Below are 25,646 nucleotides of genomic sequence, written 5' to 3' on the forward strand. Positions count from 1 at the left end.
ATAAGCCTGAGATTTAAACAAAAAAAGTCACCGCCCTCTAGAGATCATGAATTAAATACACACACATTCGCCAGGAAATTACACAAACACATGCTGTCACGCAGATTCCCTCATGACGTGTAGACACACGCAGACACACACACACACACACACACAGCATATAGGTCATTTCCCCTCTGGCTCATATATTATTGGCAATTGGGGAAGGGGAAGTTTGTTCACTAAATATTTGATGGACACCCCTAGCTGAATGAGATTAACAGATTAATCATGCCAGTAAGGATGTGTTTATCAGTAGGAAGCTCTACTTGCATGCTTGTGTCAGTGCTGAAATGCATGAGAGTCACACAAATCAAAAAGTTAATTAAAAGTGCACTCAACATTACACGGCGAACAACAGCACAGAGCTCAAACTGAGTGATAACATCACCCAGACAAAAGGATACTAAGAAAATATAAAGAAAAAACAAAAGAGATAAAAACACTGCAAACCTGTTAGGATACTAAATGTCTCATCACCAATACTTTACCATTCCTATATTATTAGAAAGTAGACAATTATCCTACCTTTAACATATTAGGAATGTAATTACATTTTCAAACACAAAGTTCTATAGTTCTATTCTGCCAGATTATTTAGTATTCACTCTGTGGTAGAGAGGATTTGTAGAAAAAACATCCACTGGTTCACTGGGTGCAATGCCTTTTGCATTTGGATATGGTTCTTCAGAATCGATACACTTGAAGAAATGTGTAGTCAGCATGAAGCAGCACACAGAAAAATTCAAGGAATAAGATGTGACATGAGAGGCCACTCTGCAGTCTTTTGCCTTCAGACAGCAGTCCTGTGCTGCTTCTCCTGAACTACTGGGGACACTGTTTAAAATGGGCAGCATTTTTTGGCAATCTAACTTCTCTCTCTCTCTCTCTCTCTCCCAAGGACCTCTAGTGCAAGAAAGATCATAATATGATGCTGATTATTCTTCCCTCCTCACTGTTTCTGACATTGGCTTTAAAGACACCTTCCAGCACAGACAGAAGAACAAAAGACCATGTCTGCTTGTCTTACCACTGGCCACAGTTTTGTGCAAAAGCTAAGTTGTATGCTAATCAAGTTAACCTGACAGGTAATTATATACTAGAGTAGTGTATTTTAATGCTGTATGCTAGGTTTTCTTTGACTTGTAACTGTGTTTTATTATTTCACTTGGTATTTGAATGATACTCTGTTGCTCATTGTAAAGTATCTTCCTACTCAGATTGCCCCCCCCCCACCCTCTACTAACACTGTACAACCTACTTGATATTAAGATCTGTTTTGAGCGTAAGCGAAATAATTCATTTGTTTGCTCACTCTCTACAGTGAGACCTTGTATCTTTGGAAATAAAAAGTAGCACAGTCTTCTTCTTTTACTTTCAGGGGTCACCACCGCAAATCCTCTGCCTCCATTTAACCCTAATAACTTCATGTCCTGTTTTCACTACATCCACAAATCTCCTCTTTGGTGTTCTTCTAGACCTCCTCTATGGCAGCTCCAACCTCCATCCGATGTATTCCCAATCCACCACACCACAAACCACCTCAATCTGGCCTCTCTGACTTTATCTTCAAATCATCTGACATGGTCTGTCCCTCTGATGTACTCATTCCTGATCCTATCCATCCTCGTCACTCCAATAGAGAACCTCAACATCTTAAGCTCTGCTATCTCCAGCTCTGCCTCCTGTCTTGTCTCCAGTGCCACTGTCTCTAAGCGCACAGCATCGCTGGTCTCACCACCACCTTGAACACCTTTCCTTTAAAAAGTAACACTTACCTCGCTGAATTTATTACACTCAGAAGCTTGGCTACTTGGTGAAACTAGCATTTTAAATGGTGAAATTGGGGCAGACAAAACTATTCATTTTAACCAGCATTTGCCACTTGTGGCCACAGTGGCCACAGTTTACAGAAAAGTACATAGTCACAGATTAATGCTAAGAATAGCTTCTATCAGCCTTTAGGGTCTGGAAAGCCATTTATTCCTCCTGGGACTTCCAACTTAATAGCACCTGCTCTAAATTTCAAACTTAAACTTATATACACTAACACTGGCAGCCACATACTTTTGACACCTGACCAGCTCCATTATAGCAAGTGGATGTACAGTGCATTGTTCAGTGAAGTTGACTTCTGCAGTCATGACATGAAGACAGCAGAAGCTGAACAGGCTTTACCATCTCTCCTTCACTATCTTCTAAAATCAGACTGCACCCTATAACACAAAACTGTTGATTTGAGTTGCATTTACCTTAAAAACAAACATAAGAAGCCACCAAAACTCTTCCTGTCCCTCTGGCTGAAGGAGTTGTTCTGACAAGAGCGACCAGAGGCCACTCAGTGCTGCACAGGCTGCAGCGTGGAGATTAGAAAGCCAGCGGAGATTTGCTGGGGATAAATGTAAAGCTGAGCTGAACAATGAATACTACTGGCCAAGATTGTTTAAGGGGATAAGATGTTCACAAAAATCTGGCTCTATGTGGGATTGAGTGTGTACATCAGTGTGTTGTGTGGGACTGTGTGTCGGCAATGTGTGTACACACACAAGATTAGCCTGGCTGGTAAAGGGTGAACATTTGTGGTGTGTGTGTGTGTGAATGCTGTTTGATGGGAGAGCTGTAGTGAAAATTCTAAATCCAAAAATACCAGACAGTCTTATTTAGAAGCTTCTGAAACTACCAGGCTTTAAATGCAGAGGGAGCTTAAAGGACTTAGGGAAAAAAAATGAATCTGCCACACATACACACACATACAGATATAAGGGACACTGTTTTTCAGAATAATCAGGCCCCGCACAACTCGGATGTTTTCTAAGCATCTTCAGTGTGTTTACACTCAGACCTCCTGTGTTTTTGTGATTCTTTACACTTTGATTATGTCTGACTAGAAACCAAACCCCCGACAATGCAGTACATGCCAATGATGTCTAAAATGGATCTTACAATCTTGAACAAACGCAGTAGGTTTAATAAAAAATAACAACAAATGACAAATCTAAGTCGTTCTCACCAAAGTCGACAAAGGAGGACTGTCCGATAGTGCTGGCTTTTGGTGGATCTGTTGGCATGACATCTTCTCTGGTGAAGTTCCCATCCTGAGAGCACCATTATGTAGGCAGATAGAGAGAAAAAAACAAGGGAGTAAGAGAGAGAGAGAGAGATTATGCAGTTTCATAAATGCTCATATATTCTGCAGCCACTGAACAGCAGGCTGCTGTTTCCTTCGAGAGTCATGAATAAGTCAACTATTCAGTAAATGCAGTGTATAATGTCACAGATCCAGAAGGTGTGAGACATAATAATAGAAAACAGAGATGTAATGGTTAACATACAGGCTCTGTGCTTTCACTCTACAGGACATAGGCCCATGAGGCCTTTGGTGGGCCACAGAAAAGCAAGGAGGTGGCTTTTGTGTGTGAGTGTGTGTATCTGTGTTCAGTATGTGCATAAACATGAGAGGTGCACAGATATTCAAACAATTTATAGACAGGAGCTCTATGCTATGCATCTAGAAAGAAAGACAGCATTTACAAGAAAACATAAATTATTTACACTAGATGGTAAAATTAAAAAATGTGTTTTAGAGAGTTCCTAAAATGGAGAGATAAAGTTCTGTCATGTGAAAATATATATGGTTATATGAATGGGAATATATATTTTTAAAGTATTGTCAGTTCAGATTTTCTTTTCTATTTGTTAACTACAAGTATATAATCTCCAAATGTATTAAAAAACAAACCTTTCACCCAGTCCCAGTAGCCCTAAATAATGTCAATAAAATGTTTAAGCGAAAAATGCAAATCCTCAGGGTACACAACTATTCAGCAGTTTAAAATATCCTTGATTTTTTAATGGAAAGCATTTTTTCCAACATCAAATTGATCACAAATACAGTGTAGACACTGTTAATGTTGTAAATGTCTATTTTAGCTAGAAACAGCTAACAACATAGGTCTACAGAGGTCTATCATCAGCAAACATTAGTCCTGTGTTTCAATGGCAAGATTATCATTATATTATCATCCTATCCCGATTATCATATCATCATATTATTTAACAGCTAATTGATTATTAGCACAAATGAAAACCTATGTTTTCATGGTAAACAAGAAAATTCCTGATTACTGACTACTGATTATTCTACCACTTGTTTCAGCTGTAATCAGTTTTCCTCCTTTAGTTTTATTTGTCATTTGTCACATTGCATGCAGTTGTGTCATTTGTGAAATCAGCCACATAGCAGCAACATTTTAAATATATGGCTATAGGTTAAACTTGTACTATATGTGCTTTTACTGAAATATATTAAACTATAAAGAAAAAGGGAATATGTAAGAATGGGAATGATCTAAATTGTTTTTATTAGATTATTATAAGATTAGAGTTGACTTTTGCTATCCATCACAGCTGGGCTCTACACTGCAGCTTTCTGCTGCACTGGAGAGTCAAAATTACAGTTGGCAAAATGTGTAGATTTGCAAGGAAACATTCTGCTAGAAACCTCCTCATTTCAAGTGAGTGCTGTTGCATTTACTGGTTAAGTTGACAAATGTCAGTAGCAGCACGTCATTTCAGCTGTCACTGATGACCATTTATTCCGTGGTGGTTAAAGTGCTCTTTGTAGCCCATGACTGCACTCTGCCAAAGACAGTTTATGAATAAAGGTACTTGACACTGTAACACTGCTGTACAACTGGAGGTGTTTCTAAAGTTCTAAAACATTTGCACTGAAATTGCACTGTCCCAGTTCTGTCCTGATTCTTTCATTTATATAATTTCAATGATGATATAAACCTAATATAGAACCAGGAGAGTCAATATTTGGGCCATTCATGGCTCTTGTAAAATACAGGGTCTCAAGTTAGGTATGGAGTTAATGCAGAGATATTTACATCTAAAAGTTTTTAACAAATCCGAGAAACATCAATTTTTACTTGATTATTAAGTTCTGTGGCTTTTGATTTACTGTTATTTTTTTAAGGACAACTACTACTTGAAGGGCTGTGCAGAGTGTGGCTGAGAGTAAAGAGTGACACAAAGCTATGTCAGAGCAGGGAGACGGAGGGGTGCACAGAGCAGAGTTATCTAACACTAGTGTTAGCTTCACCTGCATATTATAGCTTTAAATACAAGTATTGGATTGGAGCATTTTAGCATCAGCACATACCCAATATTGAAGGACTCAGAGTGGGGACATTCCTAAATTGCAAACCATATAAGAAATTCTAGAGACACATGAATGAAATATTGCTAAAATCCACTACTATTTAATGACCAGGTCCTTGGAAATGAATATATAAAAATGTGTAAATAATCCGACACCGGCTCAAGAAAAAATAAAAAAACATTTCATTTAAGCTGATTAGCCTGTGAGCTAATCATCTAAAATGAACAGTGTCTATTCAAAGCCTACTGTACTTGAGTGGTCAAAAGCTGTTTCTGTAACATCACTTGATACAGGCTGCTGGCAGCATCTAATGTTACACATAGTAGGCAGTGGAGATTATTTGAACATGGAGTAGGGAGTAAGAAGAGTGAAAGATAAAGACTAGCTCATTAGGAATTAAAACTCAAGTAATGGCCTTTTTACTGCTGGTATTAACATAGCGTTTTGTTATCCAGGTAGGTAAATCAGAGATTTTTCTCTCTCTGGAAGTGTCATGGCTATAATTCTTCCAGACAGTTTACTTGATCATCTTACTGGCAGCCTCATACTCAGAGACACTGAGATTAAGATACTAAAGAATGGTGCTGCCAGCGCGACAGTCCAGTAGATTCACAACAACAGCAGATCGAGCCTTAAGTTCTCATTCAGTCAGCTAGTACATCAACATTTTGGTATCTGGAAAACGGAAACACACACATACAGTCCCTACAAGCGTTAAACTGATACTGTAAACAGAGTAATTATTTCTGAATGTCATTTGTTTTCTTTTCAGCCTCTGCTAATCATGAATTTCCTAAATGTTGCTGACTGTGAATGAACCCCTAAAAACCCTGATGGTGTTATTACAGTAATACTTTGCTGTAGATTTATGTCAGAAAAATATTTAATAGTTTTTGTGCTGCTTCTACAAAAAATCTGGTAAATCACTGGCTTATAAAGCCTTCACACTCCAACACATAGAATCTCCTTAAAACTGTAACGGAGAGTTGTTTTTTTGTTCAGGGCATTGTGTTGGCATGAGCTATCAGTAAATTAAGTACAATATTAACTTGAATTTCAAGTTTTCACAGTGCACAGATTGTGCTTTTAGAGGGTAATTATCTGCATCATGTTTGGCTCTCTGAATGCTGACAAGGAGAAACACTTCTTTTGGTGATTTAGTGGCTACATTTGTGTACTGCTCACTAGATTTTCCAGGAAAGGGCTGATTCTTCAATATTATAATGAAGTGACTTCTACTGTAACATATTTGAGCTTTTATAGATGCATGTGTGTTTGTTTAAGTTATACATGCAGAAGAAGATGAAACATATTAAAGATAATCTAATCAAATAGATCAAAACCTTACAATTGCATTGAGAATGAGATCTTACTGTAGTGCGTGTTAGTGACTGGTGTGGCTTCTCTGGTTGCACAATTTCATGATTAAAACTATGTCTAGCATTCAAAGAACAGTTGATGAATATGTGAGGATGGGAGGATTACAGGTGTTCTTATTCCTCTCTTCTGTACACACATCACGCACACCTGACCAAAGAGTGCAGTGAAAACATACTGTATGCATATTTCATAGTAGTGAAATACATTTCTGGTTAATGTTTCTAGTGCTGGGAACACTGAGGGCTTGGATCCACTTCCTGTGTGTGAGACATGCAGTAGGGTATGTGGATTTAAGTGATTTCTCTGGACTGTTTTGCTACTTTGTTCTGGTATGCAATATTTTGTTACATCTCATACAGAAGTACAAGCTGTATGTGGCACAAATCCCCCCCCCCCACAAAACATCCTGATGATTCAGAAACAGAGACAGAAGAATTTGCATCATAATCACTGGACAATTAGAATAAATCATGTTCAAGGAGAAATGTCTGAATTTAAATATTTTTCCACTTAAATGGATGGAACTTTGTTGCCCTCTTTGAGGTAAGGCCTACGTACGCTCATGTTATTCCTCTATTATGTGCATATTATGCTGCTTGGAAAGCCCGGAGGAACACGGGTAATAGTTATGACAATGTCAAATTTGCATGAAACAAGCTATTCTGCAGGTGTCCATTTTATTGTTTTTTTTTTTTTTTTGTACAAAATTAAAATATATTAAAACTAAATATATCCAAGCCACACACTTACATGCCCAGAGGAGCAAAAATGCTCAAGTGTTTCAAATGTATACTATAAAACTCTCGTTTTTCCTTAATGTAAACTGACCTCCTGGACCTGAACAGTCTGCACAATGATATTTTATCTTCATATAAAGACTCAGATAAAAAAAAAAAAAAGAACTGAGTTGAAGTGAATGTCAACATTTCTTTGTATAAAAGACAAAATAAAGAGACTGAATGTCAGTTTTGTAGCCTAGTGGGGTATGTTTGTCTGTGTGTGAGACCTGAGCTGTGTGTAAATGAGTCATGAAGAAGAAACATCTCACTAATTAACTAGATCAATATATCAGCCGTTACATAATTGACCTTTAAAACCTGTGGGCTCTGCTTGCCGGACAATAAAAACACCTCTCTTCACTCATCTTTCCAGCTTGTTGCCACCCTACCTCTCCAACTGCCTTCTCTTTGTGTAATCACAGGAATACAGAGGAACAGGGTGTGATGGAAGGAGACTTAGAGGAAAAGAAAACAGAGAAAAGTAATTAAAACAGAGTGCTGGAGAAAGAGGAGTGTGCTGGCCTGTGACCGATAGATGCAGCTGCATTGAACCAAAGACTGCAGTGGGATTAACTGGGGTCTAATGCTCTGAGGATGCTGGGAAATGGCTCTGTTTTGTGTGCGTGTGTATATATATGCGTGTGTGGGTGGGAGCGTCCATGGCCATGAACAGTATGTCATGTATGTCATCTGTGCCTTTGGATGAGCAGTATTTTTGAATTCATTCAAGCGTGGCTGTGAGCACTTGTTTGTGCATTTGAAGAAAAAGGAACAGAAAAGTACAGAGAATGTAACAAGATGAAAGGAAAGCATTTGGCTTTTCCAAGCACTGAAGAAGAGAATGAGATGGAGTGCTACATATAAACTGCACAGGACCAGCTTTTTACGTCATTCCAACTGGTTGCACTCTGTGGTAGCGCCTTTGTCTTGCTCTCGAATACCTGTTCCCGCACTCTCTTCCAACTGGATTGAAGAACGCACTTCACCAAACAATGAAGTTCAATCAATCAATTAGCAGTTGGAACACTGTGCAAAATTCTTAGACACAACGACTGAGACACTGACCCCTCTTACAAAAGTGCAAAGACCTAACAAAGGACTGCATGATGAATTAATTACAGTAAATAAATGACAGGTGTCCAGTTGCGTTATCAAGATTACATATTTTCTAACAGACTTGTTGTGAGCTTAAGCAGATAGCTTTTGTTTCCTCATGAAATTTAATGAAACCTTTAATGTCATGACTTGCTATTTATACAGAGACAAAGCACCACTTCAATTATCATCAATGTGCTTATTCCACATTTTCTTGCTTTATGGCAGATAAACAAAGGCTCAGTGAGCACAGACTTCTCTAAGGCTGTGTAATCCTGCATACAGCCTTATTCTACCATGTTATGCTGACATTTGCATATTAGCAATAAGCACAACTTACAGCTGAATATGGTTTTGATAAACCAAAATCTTGAGCTGAATATTGCACTAGATGAAGGAGGTCAGAGGGTGTGTAAATGACCATGTGAACAATGAATGCCTTTGGTTAATTTGATAGCAATCCATCCAATAGTTGTTGGATATTTTCATATTAAAAACAAATAAAACACCTCATGGCAGATGAACAGCCAGAAGTTTATTTGTCATCAAAGGAGTAAATATCTATAGAAAGGCTCATAGCAATCTATACAATATCTATTTCACTGATTCACAAATGTCAAACTTGTGGTGGCGCTGGAGGAAGAGTCAGAGGGTCAGCCAAATCAGTAGGATACATCATCTGGGGAACATAAATATCTGTCTTGTGGATTTCATGACAGCCCTTTAAATAGTTCAAACAGAATAGAGATGTTCTGGAAAAACTGGTGAACTAAGTAAATGGTCATACCTAAGGGCAAGCTGCTGGTGGGTCTAAAATGAATGACTTTGTCTTTGGCCTGTGGCTCAAACTTTGGACCAAACATGCTTTTGAAAAATCCGTCAAGCTGACAACAAACAGGATAAAAACACACCCTCTGTAAAAGTTTGGAATTCTCTTCTCAAAATCATCTCTATATTTTCCTCTCAATTATTTCTTGCTTCACCCACTCTATCAACATTCCTGCCACCTATTACCCGTCCAACTGTTCTGTAGGTCTGGCAGCGTATTTGCACAGTTTTGCTCCTGCTTAGTTTTTCTCTTTCCATACACATTCAAACTCTGCTAAATCCTTCAATCTCTCTCTGTTTCTCTCTTCTTCCTTACCTCTTCCAGCTTCCTTTCTCCCATTCCCCCTCTCTGTGATAAGACAGACTACTGTTCGGCTTGTGCCTCAACATGCTGAATTTCAAATAGGCCCCTCCGACAAAAACTTAGAGCCACGGTCTCCCCTCTCTGCTCTCCCAGAATATTAAATAGTCCTGCAGCAGTGCCAAAAGCCCTGCACCCTCAAGCCCACCAAAGCTCTGCAGATCCATTTGTCACATAAGGAAACAAAGAGGTAGTAGGTGGGTCATCACTAGGTGAAAACCTTTGGCCGTACTTAAAAGGAGGCACACCTATATCTGTCTGTCTGTCTGTCTGTCTGTCTGTCTGTCTGTCTGTCTGTCTGTCTGTCTATATAAACATATATAAACATGTTTATGACCTGTATATAGCATTTGTAAAAGAATTATTTTAAGTTGTATTTTTCCATACACAATACAATTCTATCAATATGGAAGCAATTCTTACAGCAATTTGTCTGCAAAACTCTATGATACCTGTTTATATTAAAGGCTGGACCTAGGTGTTTGCTGGATAAATGTTGCTGTAGGATAGAGACATTTTTAAACAGAGATTACAGCTTGAACAGTGAAATAACAACTTTAGAACAGAGCGCTGGTGGGCTTTATGAATGTGAACGACATCGTGTTATGTAACAAAAATCCACTCCACCACTCTCAGTCATAGTTTGGAAACAGGTGGTATGACGCACTCAGAACAACATAGGTATATTCCAAGCACAATCCTGCATCTTACCGTACAGCTTTTCAGATTGTCCACCTGACTTCCTCTTCTGTGTACTTGTGTGTTTAGTTTTTGTCTAATAGCTACTGCAACACTGTAATTCCCCATTGTGCTTAAGAAAGTAAGTATCTATCTGTCTCTCTCTATCCATCCACTGAGTGTATTATTGCTTTACCCATACTTCACATAGTGCCTTTGGGTGGCCTACACAATAAGACAGAATGTTGTACCAGTTGTACTTACAGAACCTCTGACTGTTTGATCCGAGATTAACCATTCTATTGCATGTGTACAGGGGAATTAAGAGCCACAGAATGAACTGGACTTAAAGGACATAAAAAGGAAAGAAAAAAGTCTTTACCTTGTTGATCCAGGTCTCAAATTTAGGCCCATTTGTTGTTAGGAACAAATCTGTAATGGGATGAACAGAGACATAGAAAGGGTGGTTGAAAGGCATTAACCGATACATCAGTTTATCTGACAATCAAAGCCAAACATGCAACACAGACTGCTAATGTATTAGCATAAATAATTAATAAAAAAAAAATAAAAAATGAGAGAAATGAAATGAAAATGTTCTCAGCGTGTCTAAGCTGTGAACGGTAGACCTTTAGAGACCTGATGCCCTGATGATTTAAAATAAACAATAAATAAAAAAGAAATCTATATTTGCTTGGATACTAACGTTGCCATGTTTCTACTGGAGTACTTAATTGTGCATCGATAAGTTCACTTTTATTACAAATTATGATTGAGGTTTATGCGAGCATTGAATTCCTAATGTCAAAGTTTGTTCTGGAAAAAAATACTGAACTCAATTCACAATATAGGTGGGATTTGTAAAGCGATAAAGATGAATTTGACTTCTTAAAGCAGCAGAAGAAAAACAGATGAAGCAAAGGAAAGAGGATAGTGGAGCGATCTCCCACTGAAGAGAACAGGATTTCACTCAGCTTTCTGGAGGTTTCGCCCCCTGGTAATGCCTGTAGCTTGCTTTGTTGGAATCCTATATCCTGTGCTTGTACTCATATTCCTTGCTCTTGAAGCTTAGGCTGCAGGCTGCACTTCTAATGCATGCTGTGTGCCTCTCTGTGAGAGGACGTTTACTTTCATCACTGCTCACTCTGGACTGCAGTTCTGCCCCAGTAATTGGACATGAAATAAATATTGGCATTGATCTGCCCTAGGGCCCACGTATACTCCATGTATTGCTGTGCTCTGCATAGTAAAATAAAAAACATAATAGAGCAAGTGATGAATGGAGGAAAGAAAAGGTGGAGCATAACACTAGAAAGAATTAAGGTGGTATATAATGATTAAGGCTTCAGTGGAAATCCTGTATCATGAACTATATATAATCAATGCTAGCATAGCACTGCTGTGGTCACTCCTGCCAATACAGCCAGTTAAAAAAAAAACACTTTTACAGAATTAGTAATGTCAAGCACTGTTTTAAGTGAGAAGCGTTCCTCTTTGAGAGTACCAATCTAAACCAGCCCTTGTTCTTTTATGATGTGTTCTGAAATATTATCTCTGGATTCCACAGCTGTCGTCACCTGAACTGAAGAAAAACTAAGCTGAGAGAAAGTGATTTCTCAAGAAGAGCTTTACTCTCAGGAACATCCCGCTTACATGAGCCTGAGTTATGCACAATTATGAAAAGCAAGATTTTGTGCATTTGTGCTTTCCAAAATCCCTGTATTTGTACTTTCCACTATGGTAAATCCTCCTGATCAACAACATACAAACTATTACCAGATACAGATTACAGATATGGGAATGATTGAATTGCCAGGCACTATGACAATTATATTTCATATCCGTTATTTTCATTGTGAAAATTGTGAGACATTGTGCCTTTGTATTTATTTACAGGAAACGATGATGGTTATTTATGTAAATCCAACAACAGCTGTTAATATAAAAGAAGCTTGTCATTTTCAACCAACCCAACCCCCACCCACACTCAAGCAGTCTGAAATAAAATCTGAAATAATAAGCTCAACTGCAAACGTAGACCGCTTTTAAGATTCTTAAGGTGGCAGAATTGTTCAGTTTTAACTTTTAATTTGTTAAAACTTGCAAACATGTTGCCCACACAGACACGAAACTTTTGTACAAATGCAATGAAGATAACAAATGTATGCACAGATTATGCATATGTGAGCACGCACACACTACACGGCTCACTCAGTAATTTGCACATTGTGAGTGTGTGCTTGCCTGTTTAACCGTGTGTGCATTCGCACCGGGTGGTGTGTTGATGAGCTTGGTTAATCAGCCAATCAGGCCTCTTAGACAGAATCCAGCCGCGATTGGCTGATTAGGCGCGATGGCAATGTGTCAGTGAGAAAGGCATGGGGTAGACGGAAGAGCAGAGAGATGCACAGAGAGATAGTCATCTTGTAAACACTTAACATTCTCGCTGTTGGTGCATTTTCTCTCTTTTTTTCTTTTAAGTTCATGTTACGTATGTAGAACTCTCTTCTCTAATATTTAGTTTTTAGTAGGTAAATGCCAGTTCGGCTTTAAGCTACTCTGCAGTTCCCTTTTCTGGTTTGATTCTCACCACTGTCAGGCAGTGTGCTGAAAGTGTAAAGTGACGACTTGAAAGTGTAAAGTGCCCTTGAGCAGGACACTAAACTTCCATCTGCTTTCTCTTTGAACATTGCACCACACCACACATGACCCTGCTCTCTGATTTGTTCTGAAGAGGAAATGCATTTAAGGAATGCATCAAGAGCAATATGCACACACAGAAAAGGACTATTTTGTATTTTGTAAAGCGTGCAATAAGGTAATGTTAAAGCAATGTCTATCTTCACTCTTCCTTCAATCATGCTCATGGTCCCTGCCAGAAAGTATTCTACACAGTGTCATAAAGAGCTGCTAGGTAGCAATATAAACCTAACTGGTGCCACCATCACTCACTTTAACACAGTTTTACTGTTCCAGGGACTTTTACTTGGCCACTGAGGGCCTTTTAGGGACCCATTTAACTTAAAAGAGATATTATATAAAGGAACAGAACAAAACAAAACAAAGCAGAGAGGAATCAAACAGAACAGAAACAGAGATAGGAGAATAGATCCTAAGTGAAACTCCTTTGTGTAATTAAGTACTGTACTTAAATTTTATTGCACTGGTGCACTGATTTCATTTTTGCAATTCAGTTTTTGTTTTAAATTTGTGCACTTCTCTAAGTGAAACCCATTGCTACATTCATATTTATGTCTGTTGTTCTTTCCAGTTCTTTTGCAGATTATTTTCAGTCCTCCAGAATGTACCAATACTATGAGCTATAACCTCATATAGGATGAGGAGCTCCAGGTAAAGATATCTAAAAATAAACAGAATATCACATGCCTAAGTAATATTATGCAGAGCAGTCAGGTCAAGTTGCCCTGCATGTAAATAATTTTAAGTTTGGACAAAGTTACCATGATCAGCAATGGACAGTAAAGCAATTGTGCCATAGGGGGTATACTGCAGTACTATAGATTCTGCATGACAAACACTGGTACATGTGAATAAAAATGACCATGACATGACAAACACTGGCCTAAAGAACCCTTTTCCCATAGAGAAGCTTTACAAAAGAAACGGCTAGAAAATAGTGAATACATTTTTCTGAGCATCCCAAATCCGGTGATTTGACTATTTTCAAAGAAAGTCAAGAAGAGCCGCAGGTTTTTTTTTTTTTTTACTTAATCCCATTCATGCATGTGGGGTGCCAAGAGGTGTAACTGGAGGAGGTTGGTAGTGTGTAGTGTAGTACTAACTTTCAAGGCTGGATTTTTCAGGCAACTTTCATTGAGAATGTATAGGTGCCATGTTCTGATCTGGTAACCAGTTTGACATCCACAGCATAAAGGCTACTCCAGGTGTCTAAATTCTGTGTTTACTTTCTAATAGCCTCTGATTATTGAAATCATTTATGTAAATATGATGTTTATTTGGAAAGCTGTAAGAGGATGCTGTAGGATTTCCCAGATACAAACTGTTTTGTATAAATTCTCCCCCAAAACATACAGCGAGGTTAGCATGCCCAATAGAGCCGGAGTAGACACATTTATGGGAAACACACAGAGTGGAAATAAACTGTAATTATCCTTTAAGTTTAACAAGTAATTAAATTACTTGAACTATGAATCTGGAGTCCATGTCCCAGATTATTTACATAAACTTTAGGTTATATCATTGACATGATGTGATTATCGTATCGTATTTAAGTATTTTAAAAAAATCATGTTTGTTTTTTCAGCTGAAAATGAGATTCTTCCATTATTGAAAATCAAAACATACTGGCAGCCTGATTATATCTTCCAACATTTTCCTCTGATTAATTTTCTACCCTCACTGCCATTAGAACAACAAAATTGCTATCAGTCTCTTGAGAGGAATTACATTTCATTAACGGTAGCACCCTTTTTAGCTTTATTTGGCCACTACTGTCAATTTGGTTTGAACCTAAAATTGTATTGATTATTCTGAAAGTATGTGATTTCTGTAGCTATCTGTAGCTAATTCTCAAAGTGCTCAACACTCTGAAATCCTTAGGCAAAGCTCTTTTTGAACAGTGTCTTTTTGATCACTCAACACAATGTTCTCATACAAATAGATAAAAGAGATATGTTTAGACAACATATGGTTGTATTTTTCTTCCTTATAAATGGTCTGCATAGTATTCCATTTTAAACTCTTTGCTCAGTAACTCACTCTGTGCTTTTTGTCTAGATTGTTAAGTATCCTTTCATGTCTTTGGTAAACGTGTGTCTATGTGGGAGGCAACTGCTCTCAAAAATGCATTTGGTGATGTTTATCATGCTCCTACCTGTAATTTCATCTAGAGAATCACATAAGAACTTGCAATGACATATCACAGCCTGGGAATACAGCACTGCTACAGACTCAATCTTCTACTACTTTGTGCATCTATTGCTTTGATTCTGAATGCTATGTCATACACAGTTCTATTTATCACCTTTTGATTAACAAGAAGTACTCTATAGACATCCAAGCTCAAAATGATTAAATAACAGCACTGATCTAGCTCTCTGCACTATGAGCGCATACACATATTCAAAGCATAAGCTAATAGAGCTGTCATACTCCACCACTTAGGAAAGATGCATACATAATTGAGGTATATAAATGTGTTTGTGTGGGAGGGCGGGGTTGCATAACAGCAACAGGGATTTAGAGCTCTAAGTGGTATGTCATGTCGCCGGATAATTAAAGACATGCAAACTGTGAAGGCTGGAGCAGGGGCTGTGGTAGGTATCGAAAAACACAGGGCAGAAGAGACTTAGAGAAAGTTAGATACATATTCCAGATCCTAAGGCCATCCAGTTTTCAGGGTGCATCTGAACACACAAAACAGGCTTACCAAACAAATCACTACAAATAAAAGCATGCTAAGCCTTTAATTGCAAGAGAGGCAAAATATAATCACTTGATTATTTCTCCTGCGTTCCCCCACTCTGACACTCTCAGATTTTTCTGCTTTCATAAATTGTTTCTTTCCTACAAATTATACTTCAAAAAGCACACTGTCACACCCACATGAGCAAGTACATGATGAGCAGCCTGAATAAACACACACACATGCCCGCCTCCACAGCGCATGGCTGATTTCAGCACATTATTTAAATATCTGTGTGTGCATCTGCATGTCAATTCCTTTGTCATCGGGTTGTGTTTCAGCCAATCATCTACAATCAGGCAGTCCTTTCAGACTAACAGAATAATTGCAAGTGTGTCTGTTGCTAATAACAGGGTGTTGAGAGCAACAACTGCCACAGCTCAAGTATATTAAAGCAAACAGCAAAACAAGGTAAACTGTAATTTGTGATGCACTGTAGGTCCCTGTTGGGACTAATATCAGCATGCGTTTTATTTGCTCAGTGTTGCTTTGATTAGGTCACATTTAGGCTTGCTATGGACAGAAAGTGGAAAGAAAGTATTGTTTGTTGGATGCATATTGGCATAAAAACATACAAATGTACATAGAAATACTAAACTAAACTGTAACTAGTAAGTTCCACACTAAACCTTGTTATTGTGACATCATCCAGTGTAGCATTCAGCTAAAAAATCATAATAATTAAAAAAAATTCTAATTGAAAATCAAAACCCTGAAATAAACATTTTAGGCATTTTCCACAGCCCTGTTCTAAACCACTGCTGGAAGATAATGTGCGAAACCCATTTGCAAAAAAATTGACTTATTCTAAAATGCAATACAAATTTACATCTGCAACACACACAAAAAAGTTATATAGCAATATAAAACTGGCGTGGACTAATCATCAGTAAAACAAAGGAGCGAATAATGGACTTCAGGAAATCTGGGATTCCTGTCACCCCTCTCTCCATACAGGGGGAAGGGGGTGGAGGTCGTATCTGAGTACAAATACCTGGGAGTGTACTTGGACAACAAACTGGGCTGGACTAAGAACTCATCAGCACTGTACAAGAAGGCTCAGAGCCAGATGTACTTTCTTTCCTAACTCCACTAAATCCTGGACAATCCCTCCCACCCACTACACAGCGTGTTGCCTGGACAGAGGAGCATGTTCAGACAAAGACTGATCAACATTAAGTGCTCCACAGAACACCACAGGAGATCCTTTCTACCTGTGGCCGTCAATCTTTACAATTACTCCCCCCTCCTTAAGGGGTAGGGTAACCGACAATTTCTTGTCATATAACTGCTGTTATTCCACCCTGAAATATAATTATTGACCCATTTTCATTCATCTATTTTCATCCATCTCACATATTTTGTATATTGTGTTGGTATGGATCCTTTCTGGTTGTGGTTCCCTTTCTTTCTATATGAGTTGAGAGCAACTGTAACAACAAAACAATTTCCCTCTGGGATTAATAAAGTTTTTTGAATCTTAAATCTTAAAAATATTCAAGTAATGATTAGCCAGTATGATTACAACATTATCAGGTTAATTAATAACAAGACAAGACAAGACAGGTAAAAAAGGTTACAGTATTTTCACAGAACGTTTATTTGACTGACTTGACTTAATTTACTTGAGATAATAAAAACAACCACAATTAAACTGGTCAGTGAAAACATTGAAAATATTTGTTGTTGTTGTTGTAGCCTAGCAAATTTACTAAATTAATTAACAATTAACACTTTTTTTTTTAATGACAATTGGTTTTGCTGCAAATATGTGACATCTGTTTAGGACTGTCTTGATCAATTTGGAAAGCAGCAGGACACACAATAGATGAGGCCAGTAAATGTGAGTGTGCACTTCCTAATTAAAAAACGTGAAGTAAAGTGAGTTAATCCTAGTTGATACTTAGGTTTAGACTGCTGTGGAAGAGAAGAGGTGGAGGGAAAAGAAGATGTGGAGGGAAGAGAAGAGAAGAGAAGAGAAGAGAAGAGAAGAGAAGAGAAGAGAAGAGAAGAGAAGAGAAGGTGAGCGATCTTTGAGTTATTCATAGCCTCTCCATCAGATTTGTTACGGGGATTGGAGGCAATTTAAAGGCCGCCGCTGCCTGTTTGACTCGAGCAGCATTATGTCTCTCTATTCCATTATGTTGAGCCTCAGTGTGGGGATAAAGACCAGGCTTCCTATTAGCCTCTGTATAAACAGATAGGGTGATGCTAGGCAGGTACTAAGCCTCAGCAGAGGAGGAGAACTCTGACACTGAGGAGAACAGACAGACAGGCAGGCGGGAGCCTATACCATCTCCTTGCATTGTCTTACTATCACCTTCCTTCGTCGGTCTCTAACTCCCTACACACATATCCCCTTATCTGCCTTACTCTGAAACCCAGGTCAGTGGCATCACTGCAGTGGATCAAGAGGTGCAGTGACTCAGAGGCTGAGAACAGTCATAGGTCTGTAACTTGAAACAAGCTAATTAAAATGCATTTTTAAGCTATACAGTACGTAATCAGGAAGAAAATCCAGGAGTTCAACTTAATAATAATGGGAGATTTAACAATTTAACCATTTCTTTCTCTTAACTTTTTATAATTCACTTTCCTCGAACTTGTGCAATCTAAGTCAAACTGAAAATGCCTATTCTTCCAAGTATCTTTTAATTCTCCTCCATAGAGAAACCTCTATTGTCACGTGCAACACACTACACCATAACCCAACCACACAATCTCTTCCACATGTCCTTTGATTCAGCACTGTGGCAAAAGTGAGCCTCATTACCGTTCACTAAAATTAGCATTTTAGGCTGCAAGCTTGTGCTTGCAAGCTTCCAATGAGCACTCATTAAAAGCAATTGTGTGCTTTTATGGAGCTGTCAGGACTGTGTAAGGCCTCTGTACTGATTTAAAAGTAAAGTCAGGTCAAAATATTCCATTCAGACACAGATGAGCTAAAATACTGTGAAACGTGCCCAGAAAACCCAAATAATGTTTATTATCTCCTAATGATGACACATCAAGTTCTGAGATATATGAGATTCCTGTGTTGGCTGTGGGAAAAATGGGCAGGCAACTGGGAAATTTTACTAAGGGCCCAATTGTTATGGCCAGACAACTGGGTCAGAGCACCTTTGAAATAGCTTGTGGGGTGCTCCCAGTCAGCAGTGGTGAGTAGCTATCAATAATTGTCTGATGGACGATCAACACAAAACTACACTGATGTGAAAGGGCAATTAATGTTACTGAGTCCAGTCTAAACAAACTGTGGCTGACAAAAATTTTTTTTACGATAATATCGAAAGAACTGTGTCTCAACACGCAGTGCATCACACTCTGCTGCGGTGTACACATACTGTATTTTCACAGTCTTTATACAGTACGATAATAGTAGACGAATGTCCTCTCAAATTTTAAAGCAGACAGCAGAACCTGCAGATCTTTCCATCTTTGACCCTTTAGCGAAAGTCCCTAGATTTAAACATCTGTGGAGAGACCTAGAGATGGCAGTTCAGACAGAATCTGTCAGAAGAATGGGACAAATTGGCTAAATTCAGCCGTGAGAAACATGCAGAGGGGCTTACCCTAGAAGACCTATAACTGTTTTTGCTGCTGATTCTACAAAGTACAAGATTAAAGGTGTATATTTTTGTAAAATAAGCTTTATTGATTTCTAACGTAAAAAAAATGCATTAAAGTGCCATGAATATCATGCAATGTAATCAGAATTCCTTTTCACCTTGTCATTACTGATTATGATTGGTTAAAAAAGTCACAATTATTCGGTCTGAAAAAACATTTGCAATGCAGGAAAACATGCAAAAAGGGAAGTGATACATGACTGTTTATGTGAACAAACAATGCACATCTTAAAGTCTGGTTCGAATATATGAGAAAAAGTGAAAACGAGGAGGGAAAAAAATGCTGAGGGAGACGTAGTATTACTTGTTTCTGCCTGAAACTTTCTTCATTTCCTACACACTACAATATTCAGTCCCTGTCCAGCCTTTCTTAAGTCTAGAAAGGTGATCTGAGGCCAGTGACAACAAATAAAGCAGTAGCAGTGTTACACCCCCACCCTTGTACCTGTAAAAGGCCTTGCAGCAGCAGTGGTGGTCTATCCAGGCCGTAGTGCAGAGTGGATCTGACAGCCAGCACCGTGGCTGCTGCATTAGTGTCTGATATGCTGTGTGTGTTTGTGCATGTGTACTGTCACCTCACTCATCATCACCATGCTGCAAGCCATTAGGGTTGTGTATGTGTGTTGGCAGGACAGCATAAAGTAAAATGTTGGCATAGAATGTGAGTGCAACATAAGGGGATGGAGGCAGAGCAGGAAAAGATGTTAAAGAAACAAACAGAAAGGAGGGGAAAGAGAAAAATAAGTAGCCAAGAGTTGTTTAATACAGTAATAGAAAGAAACTTATCGACACAGAGCTGATCCTCCCTCTTCTTCATATCTCTAATGCCTCTGAACAGGTTATTTGTTAGCATGTTACTCAGCAAACAAGCTGTGACTCCTATCCCCTGTTGGCTGTCAAAGATTCAGGCGCACACATACACACACAGTTGAATGCTCCATCCTCTCAGGGTTGCCGGGGAAATGGGCTTAAGTAAGGCCCCCGTGGTGACTGATCTTACTGTTCTGTTTACTGGGGTTGGAGGACAAATGTCCACTTTGTGTGTGTTTGAGTTGTTATTGTTGAGTGTGTGTGAGTCTGAATGATTCTGACAGTAATGAGGCAAAATGAGAAGGATGAAAGTGTGTGTGCCTGTACTTGTGTGTTTGTGTCTCCTGTGTATATTTGTCCATAGTCCTGCTATAAGCCATCCTGTAACCTATCAGTCAAGCCCTCTGTGTTCGTCTGTTTGCATCGATTTGCTCCCTCTGTCTCTATCCCTCGGTTGATCCATGCCTCAGCTTTTGCCATTCTGAAGTAAATGTCACTGCTGTCACAAGTGATACAGATACTTTGCCTCCAGTATAAGAGGCAAACAATTGGAGAGAGCAGGGAAACACACAGTCATAAGGTTATACTGAAAATATGCAGAACTTCAGGATCTACTGATAGCTGTTGCTTGTTTCATTGCTAGGAAAAGGAAACTTACAGTGTATACAAACCAATACAAGATTGGCACAAACACACAAAAAATAAACAAACTGCTGTTCACTAAGCTATATCTTTAAAGCTACCTCCGGTAGTAATCATGCAACGTGTGATAGTTGGTTGTTAATATGGGCATTGCTATAACTCTTTTATTGACATACTGACAAGCTAACCAATAACTCAACCCGAATGGACAAAAAAAAAAAAAAGAAAAGAAAAGAAAACACACAGTACCCACATATTACAACACAATATTAGTAAAACAACACATATATACAGTAAAAGCAAAGAAAAATGGCAGATGACTGTTTTATAAAGTAGACTATTACAAGTATACTGTGTTACAAAGAGAAAATTGGCCAGAGCTACACACTTAAGCTGAAAGCTGGTGATTGGGGCTATTGAGGAATCAGCTCCTGTGGTACAGAATGAATAGAGAACAGATGGATGAAGTGTGTCCTGCGAGATTGCTGTGAGTCCTTCTAGGGTACAGTTTTCCATTAACAAGTCAAGCTGGTGCATGACAGAAAGGTTTAGCTCTGTTTTTTTAGTTGAGCAATATGCTGACTACTAGGATCTGCTCATGACCTCCAGCCAGGATGATTGAAAAGGTGAGGAAAGCCAGAAGGCGTGAAAATAATCAACCACTGCAAGTGGACAGCAAGAGCATTTACTATTATAAAAAAAATAGGGACTGTTCCTGAGCTGTAATATGAGTTATATGAAAGATGTGAACAACGCTATCCTTGACAGCACCTTTATACACAGTACATGTATATATACAAAGTGGCTATAGTCAAGTTTAGTGTACCTTTGTTTTATGAGTATGAATGTCTTGGCCTTGCCACAACTGTATAGGTCTCACATGTTGGTTATTGCCCCCTGATAGGTTATGGTTACAGAGTTCCACAGGATTCAGTGCATGAACTGTTTTTTTTACTCTATACAGTGCCTAAAAAAGTATTCACCCCCTTGGATGTTTTATATTTTTATTGACATTATAAATCATGGTCATGGTCAATGAAAGTTGCCAACTTTGCCAAAAAAAAATTCAGATTGTCAAAGTGAAAACAGGTTTCTAATGTCATGTCAAGTAATGTCAAATAAATAAAAATATGTAGGAGGGAAATCAGTGTTTACATTAATAGTCACCCCCTTTAAAATGACTGATGTGATCCAACAGAGGTCTAAATATCTGGTGCCAGTAGTCCCACAATTAGGGAAATGGAGATCACCTAAGTGCAGTGAATGCGCCTCAATTGATGGCAGTATAAAGAAACTTGTGTCTGGAAGGTTCAGTCACTGGTTATTCAGTATTCCTGGCTACCATTACACCATGAAGACAAAAGAAGAAGAAGAAGAACAAGAACCAGCTACCCAGAGAACAGGTCACTGAAAAGCATAAAAATCTCCAGGGAACTTAACATGCCCCAGAATTCAGTGAAATCCATAATCAAGAAATGATAGGAATATGGTACAAAAAATCTGCCTAGAACAGGCCGTCCACACAAACTGAGAGCCCGTGCAAGGTGGAGACCAGTGAGAGGGGCCACTAACACACAGATGACGACTCTGAGGGAGCAAGCTTCAGCAACTGAAATAGGAAAGACTGTGCATACAACAACCGTTGTACGTGTTCTTCACCAGGCAAAGCTTTATTGGAGAGTGGCAAGGAGAAAGCCTCTCATCTTAAATCACAAATTAAGTTCGCCAATAGGCATGTGAAAGACCCATGGTCCAGTGGAAGAGGGTTCTTTGGTATGATGAGACCAAAATGGTGCTGGGGATACTTCTTGGCAGCCGGCCCTGGAAGGCTTGTTAAGGTAGAGGTTAAGATGAATGCAGCAAAATACAGGATAATGCTGGAGGACAATCTTATTCAGTCGGCAAGACAACTACGGCTTGGGAGAGAATTTGTTTTCCTGCAAGACAATGCCCCAAAGCATACAGCGAAAGCTACACAGAAAAGGTTTACAGACAACAAGGTGAATGTTCTGGAGTGGCCAAGTCAAAGCCCAGACTTCAATCACAGCCAATCCCCAGGCAACCTGACAGAGCTTAAGCAGTTTTGCAAAGAAAAATGGCATAAAATTTCAGCGTCCAGATGTGCAAACCTAACTGAGACCTATCCATGCTGTGATTGCAGCCAAAGGTGCATGTAATAAATACTGACCTGAAGGGGGAGAATATTAATGCAAACATTGATTTCACCTTATATATTTTTATTTATTTGACATTACTTTGTAGAAACCTGTTTTCACTTTGACATTAATGAGGCTTTTTTTTTTAAATGTTTTTGTCAAAGTCGCCAACTTTTATTGACCATGATAGATTTATATTTTGTTTGGTCCTAAAAATCTCTAGAACTGCTGAAGCTGACAACCTAATCCATGCATTTGTTACTTCCAGACTGGATTATTGTAATTGACTATTGATAGGATGTCCCATTAACTCCTTAAAAGGCCTCCAGTTAATCTGAAATCATATTTCTCCTACCTAGCTTCTCTCCAGAGTTTAAAATCCTTCTCCTCACATATAAAGCACTTAATAATTAAGCTCCATCTTATCTTAGACCTCATAGATTCATATTTTCCCAGCAGAACACTCCAGAGTGCAGGTATACTTGTGGTTCCTAGAGTTTCCACATGTAGAATGGGAGGCAGAGCCTTTAGCCCTGTTCCTCTCCTGTGGAACAAGCTCCCAGTTCAGATCCTCTCTACATTTAAGACTAGACCTAAAACGTTGCTTTTTTTTTTAAGAAAGCGTATAGTTAGAGATGGCTCAGGTGTCTCCATCAACCATCTCTTATTTATGCTGCTATAGTGTAGTCTGCTGGGGGACCTCTACTGATACATTGAGCTCCTCTCCTCTCTCCTCTCCTCTATCCATTCATTGCATGTCATTAACTTTGTATCTTCTCTCCCCTGTAGTTGTGCTTCCTCCCTCTCTCTGTAATTTTCTGCAGGTGTACTTGGCCTTGGAGTTGTATCTCTCTGGTGTGCAGTTACTGGCCCTACCCACCTGCCCAGTATTTTTCCGGCTTGTTGTTGTTTTTTGTTGCCTGCTTTTCTTTTCTCTCTCTCCTCTTTCCACTCACCCCAACCGGTTGAGGCAGATGGCCGCCCACCCTGAGCCTGGTTCTGCTGGAGGTTTTATTCCTCTAAAGGGACTTTTTCCTCTCCACTGTTGTCTAATGCTTGCTCAAATGGAAGTGTTGGGTTTTTATATAATTAAGGTATACAATTATACTTTGTAAGGTCTTAAACCTTAAAGTGCCTTGAGACGACTTCTGTTGGTATTGGCGTTATACAAATAAAATTGAATTTAATTAATTGTTTTCAGCAGGTTGCTTACATCTCTTCTATATCTAAACAGCATAGACTTGTGTGGCTTGTACAGTTCCACTTGTGGTGCATTGGTGGCGTGAGAGGTCATAAAGTAAATGTAATACCTACCAATAAACTTTTAAAGGTAAATATTTTAAATTGAGAGCATTTTTCCCCCAAAAAGAAACTTAAACGTAAACTGCAGAGTTTAAAGAGGTGTCTCACCTCCAGGGTGGTAAAACAGGAGTCATGGCAACAAAGGAGAGTATATTTTGTATGTTAGAAGTGCAGATACAACCTAGTATTGACACTAGCAATTTTATCCATTGTTCCAAATTATCTTTAAGGATCTTTAGAAGGTGAATGAGGCTTAAACATTTTGTTTAAATGTGAGGATATATGAGTTTCTACCTATTTTATGGATTATAGTGTACATTTAAATGGTGGCACCTTAAAGGTTAAAGGATTAGTTAGGTGTAGGAGTACAGTACATTCTCAACACATAAGCTGACCTTATGATTAAGATGTGGTGCCAAACATCATGTCATGATAATCTTTGACCTTTCACAATTACAGGAATAGCTACGAGAAATAGCTCAGAGGAATCTCACTGAAGACCTCAGGATATAATATGTGCTCTAAAATAACAGAATTAATCCATGCAAAGCTAAAAAGTAATCAGTAAAACCGTTTTAGCAATTTAAAAAATAAAACCAATTCCCATATGTTTAAATGGACGTGGTACCAATCTTATATGATTTAAGTTAAAACAGCATTCTGAAGAGTCACAGTTATTTGCTCAGACAGTTAAAACAGTCATTACAACTGCAAGGGCACATATAAAAGCATTTATAACCTCTGTATTACTGAAAAACTATTGATTCAGTGTTTGTAATTTTCCTTCCCATGACTAGAATCTTTTCAGAATGTTTCTCAAAATGTATAGTGAAATGCACAATGTCAGAGTGTCCCTTTTAGAGGTGTGGAATGGAGCGGACTGTGTACGGTTGGAGCCAAATCTTCAGTGGCCACCTCTATTGATATGTGGCCCTGTCCCTCTGCTAGCAAGGAACCAGCCGACTGTGAAACGAGCTTTTCCAAACTTGCCCAAAGCCCACAAAGACGATTTACAATAGTGTCGAAAGAAGGAGCAGAAGAAAACCTTTAAAAAATACATTTGTACTGCTACCTTGTCAGCTGAAAGAGAACAGTCAGGGTAAGCTGTGCCATCACATACACTTCACTTGTTAATGCAGTGAAATATGACAATGTCAATTTTTCAGCCTCAGTTAAAATGTCTGATAGATGCTGAAAGGGTTGAAAGATTCTCTTCAAAGATGCTTTTCTTTTTCAGAGATTTCTTTTCCCAGAGGCGACAACATGGCTGTCTGGGCAACTCTGTCACAACACTTTCAATAAAGAATGAATGCCGTCTATTAATGTCATGTCAA

The 25,646-nt window shown here is 38.7% G+C and overlaps 1 protein-coding gene across 1 annotated transcript in view; it reads right to left on the reverse strand.

Moving 5' to 3' along the window:
* The window catches only part of itfg1 (integrin alpha FG-GAP repeat containing 1), a 126,062-nt gene that overhangs the window by 89,689 nt on the left and 10,727 nt on the right, over positions 1-25,646 (reverse strand). Inside the window, exons 7-8 of the mRNA XM_026378215.1 lie at positions 10,710-10,759; positions 3,050-3,134 (exon numbers count right to left, since the gene is read on the reverse strand). Coding sequence (XP_026234000.1) covers positions 3,050-3,134; positions 10,710-10,759 — 135 coding nt within the window. The remainder of the gene's footprint in view (positions 1-3,049; positions 3,135-10,709; positions 10,760-25,646) is intronic.

Source organism: Anabas testudineus, chromosome 3 (genome assembly GCF_900324465.2).
Source record: "Anabas testudineus chromosome 3, fAnaTes1.2, whole genome shotgun sequence".
In the NCBI taxonomy this organism is placed as follows: domain Eukaryota; kingdom Metazoa; phylum Chordata; class Actinopteri; order Anabantiformes; family Anabantidae; genus Anabas; species Anabas testudineus.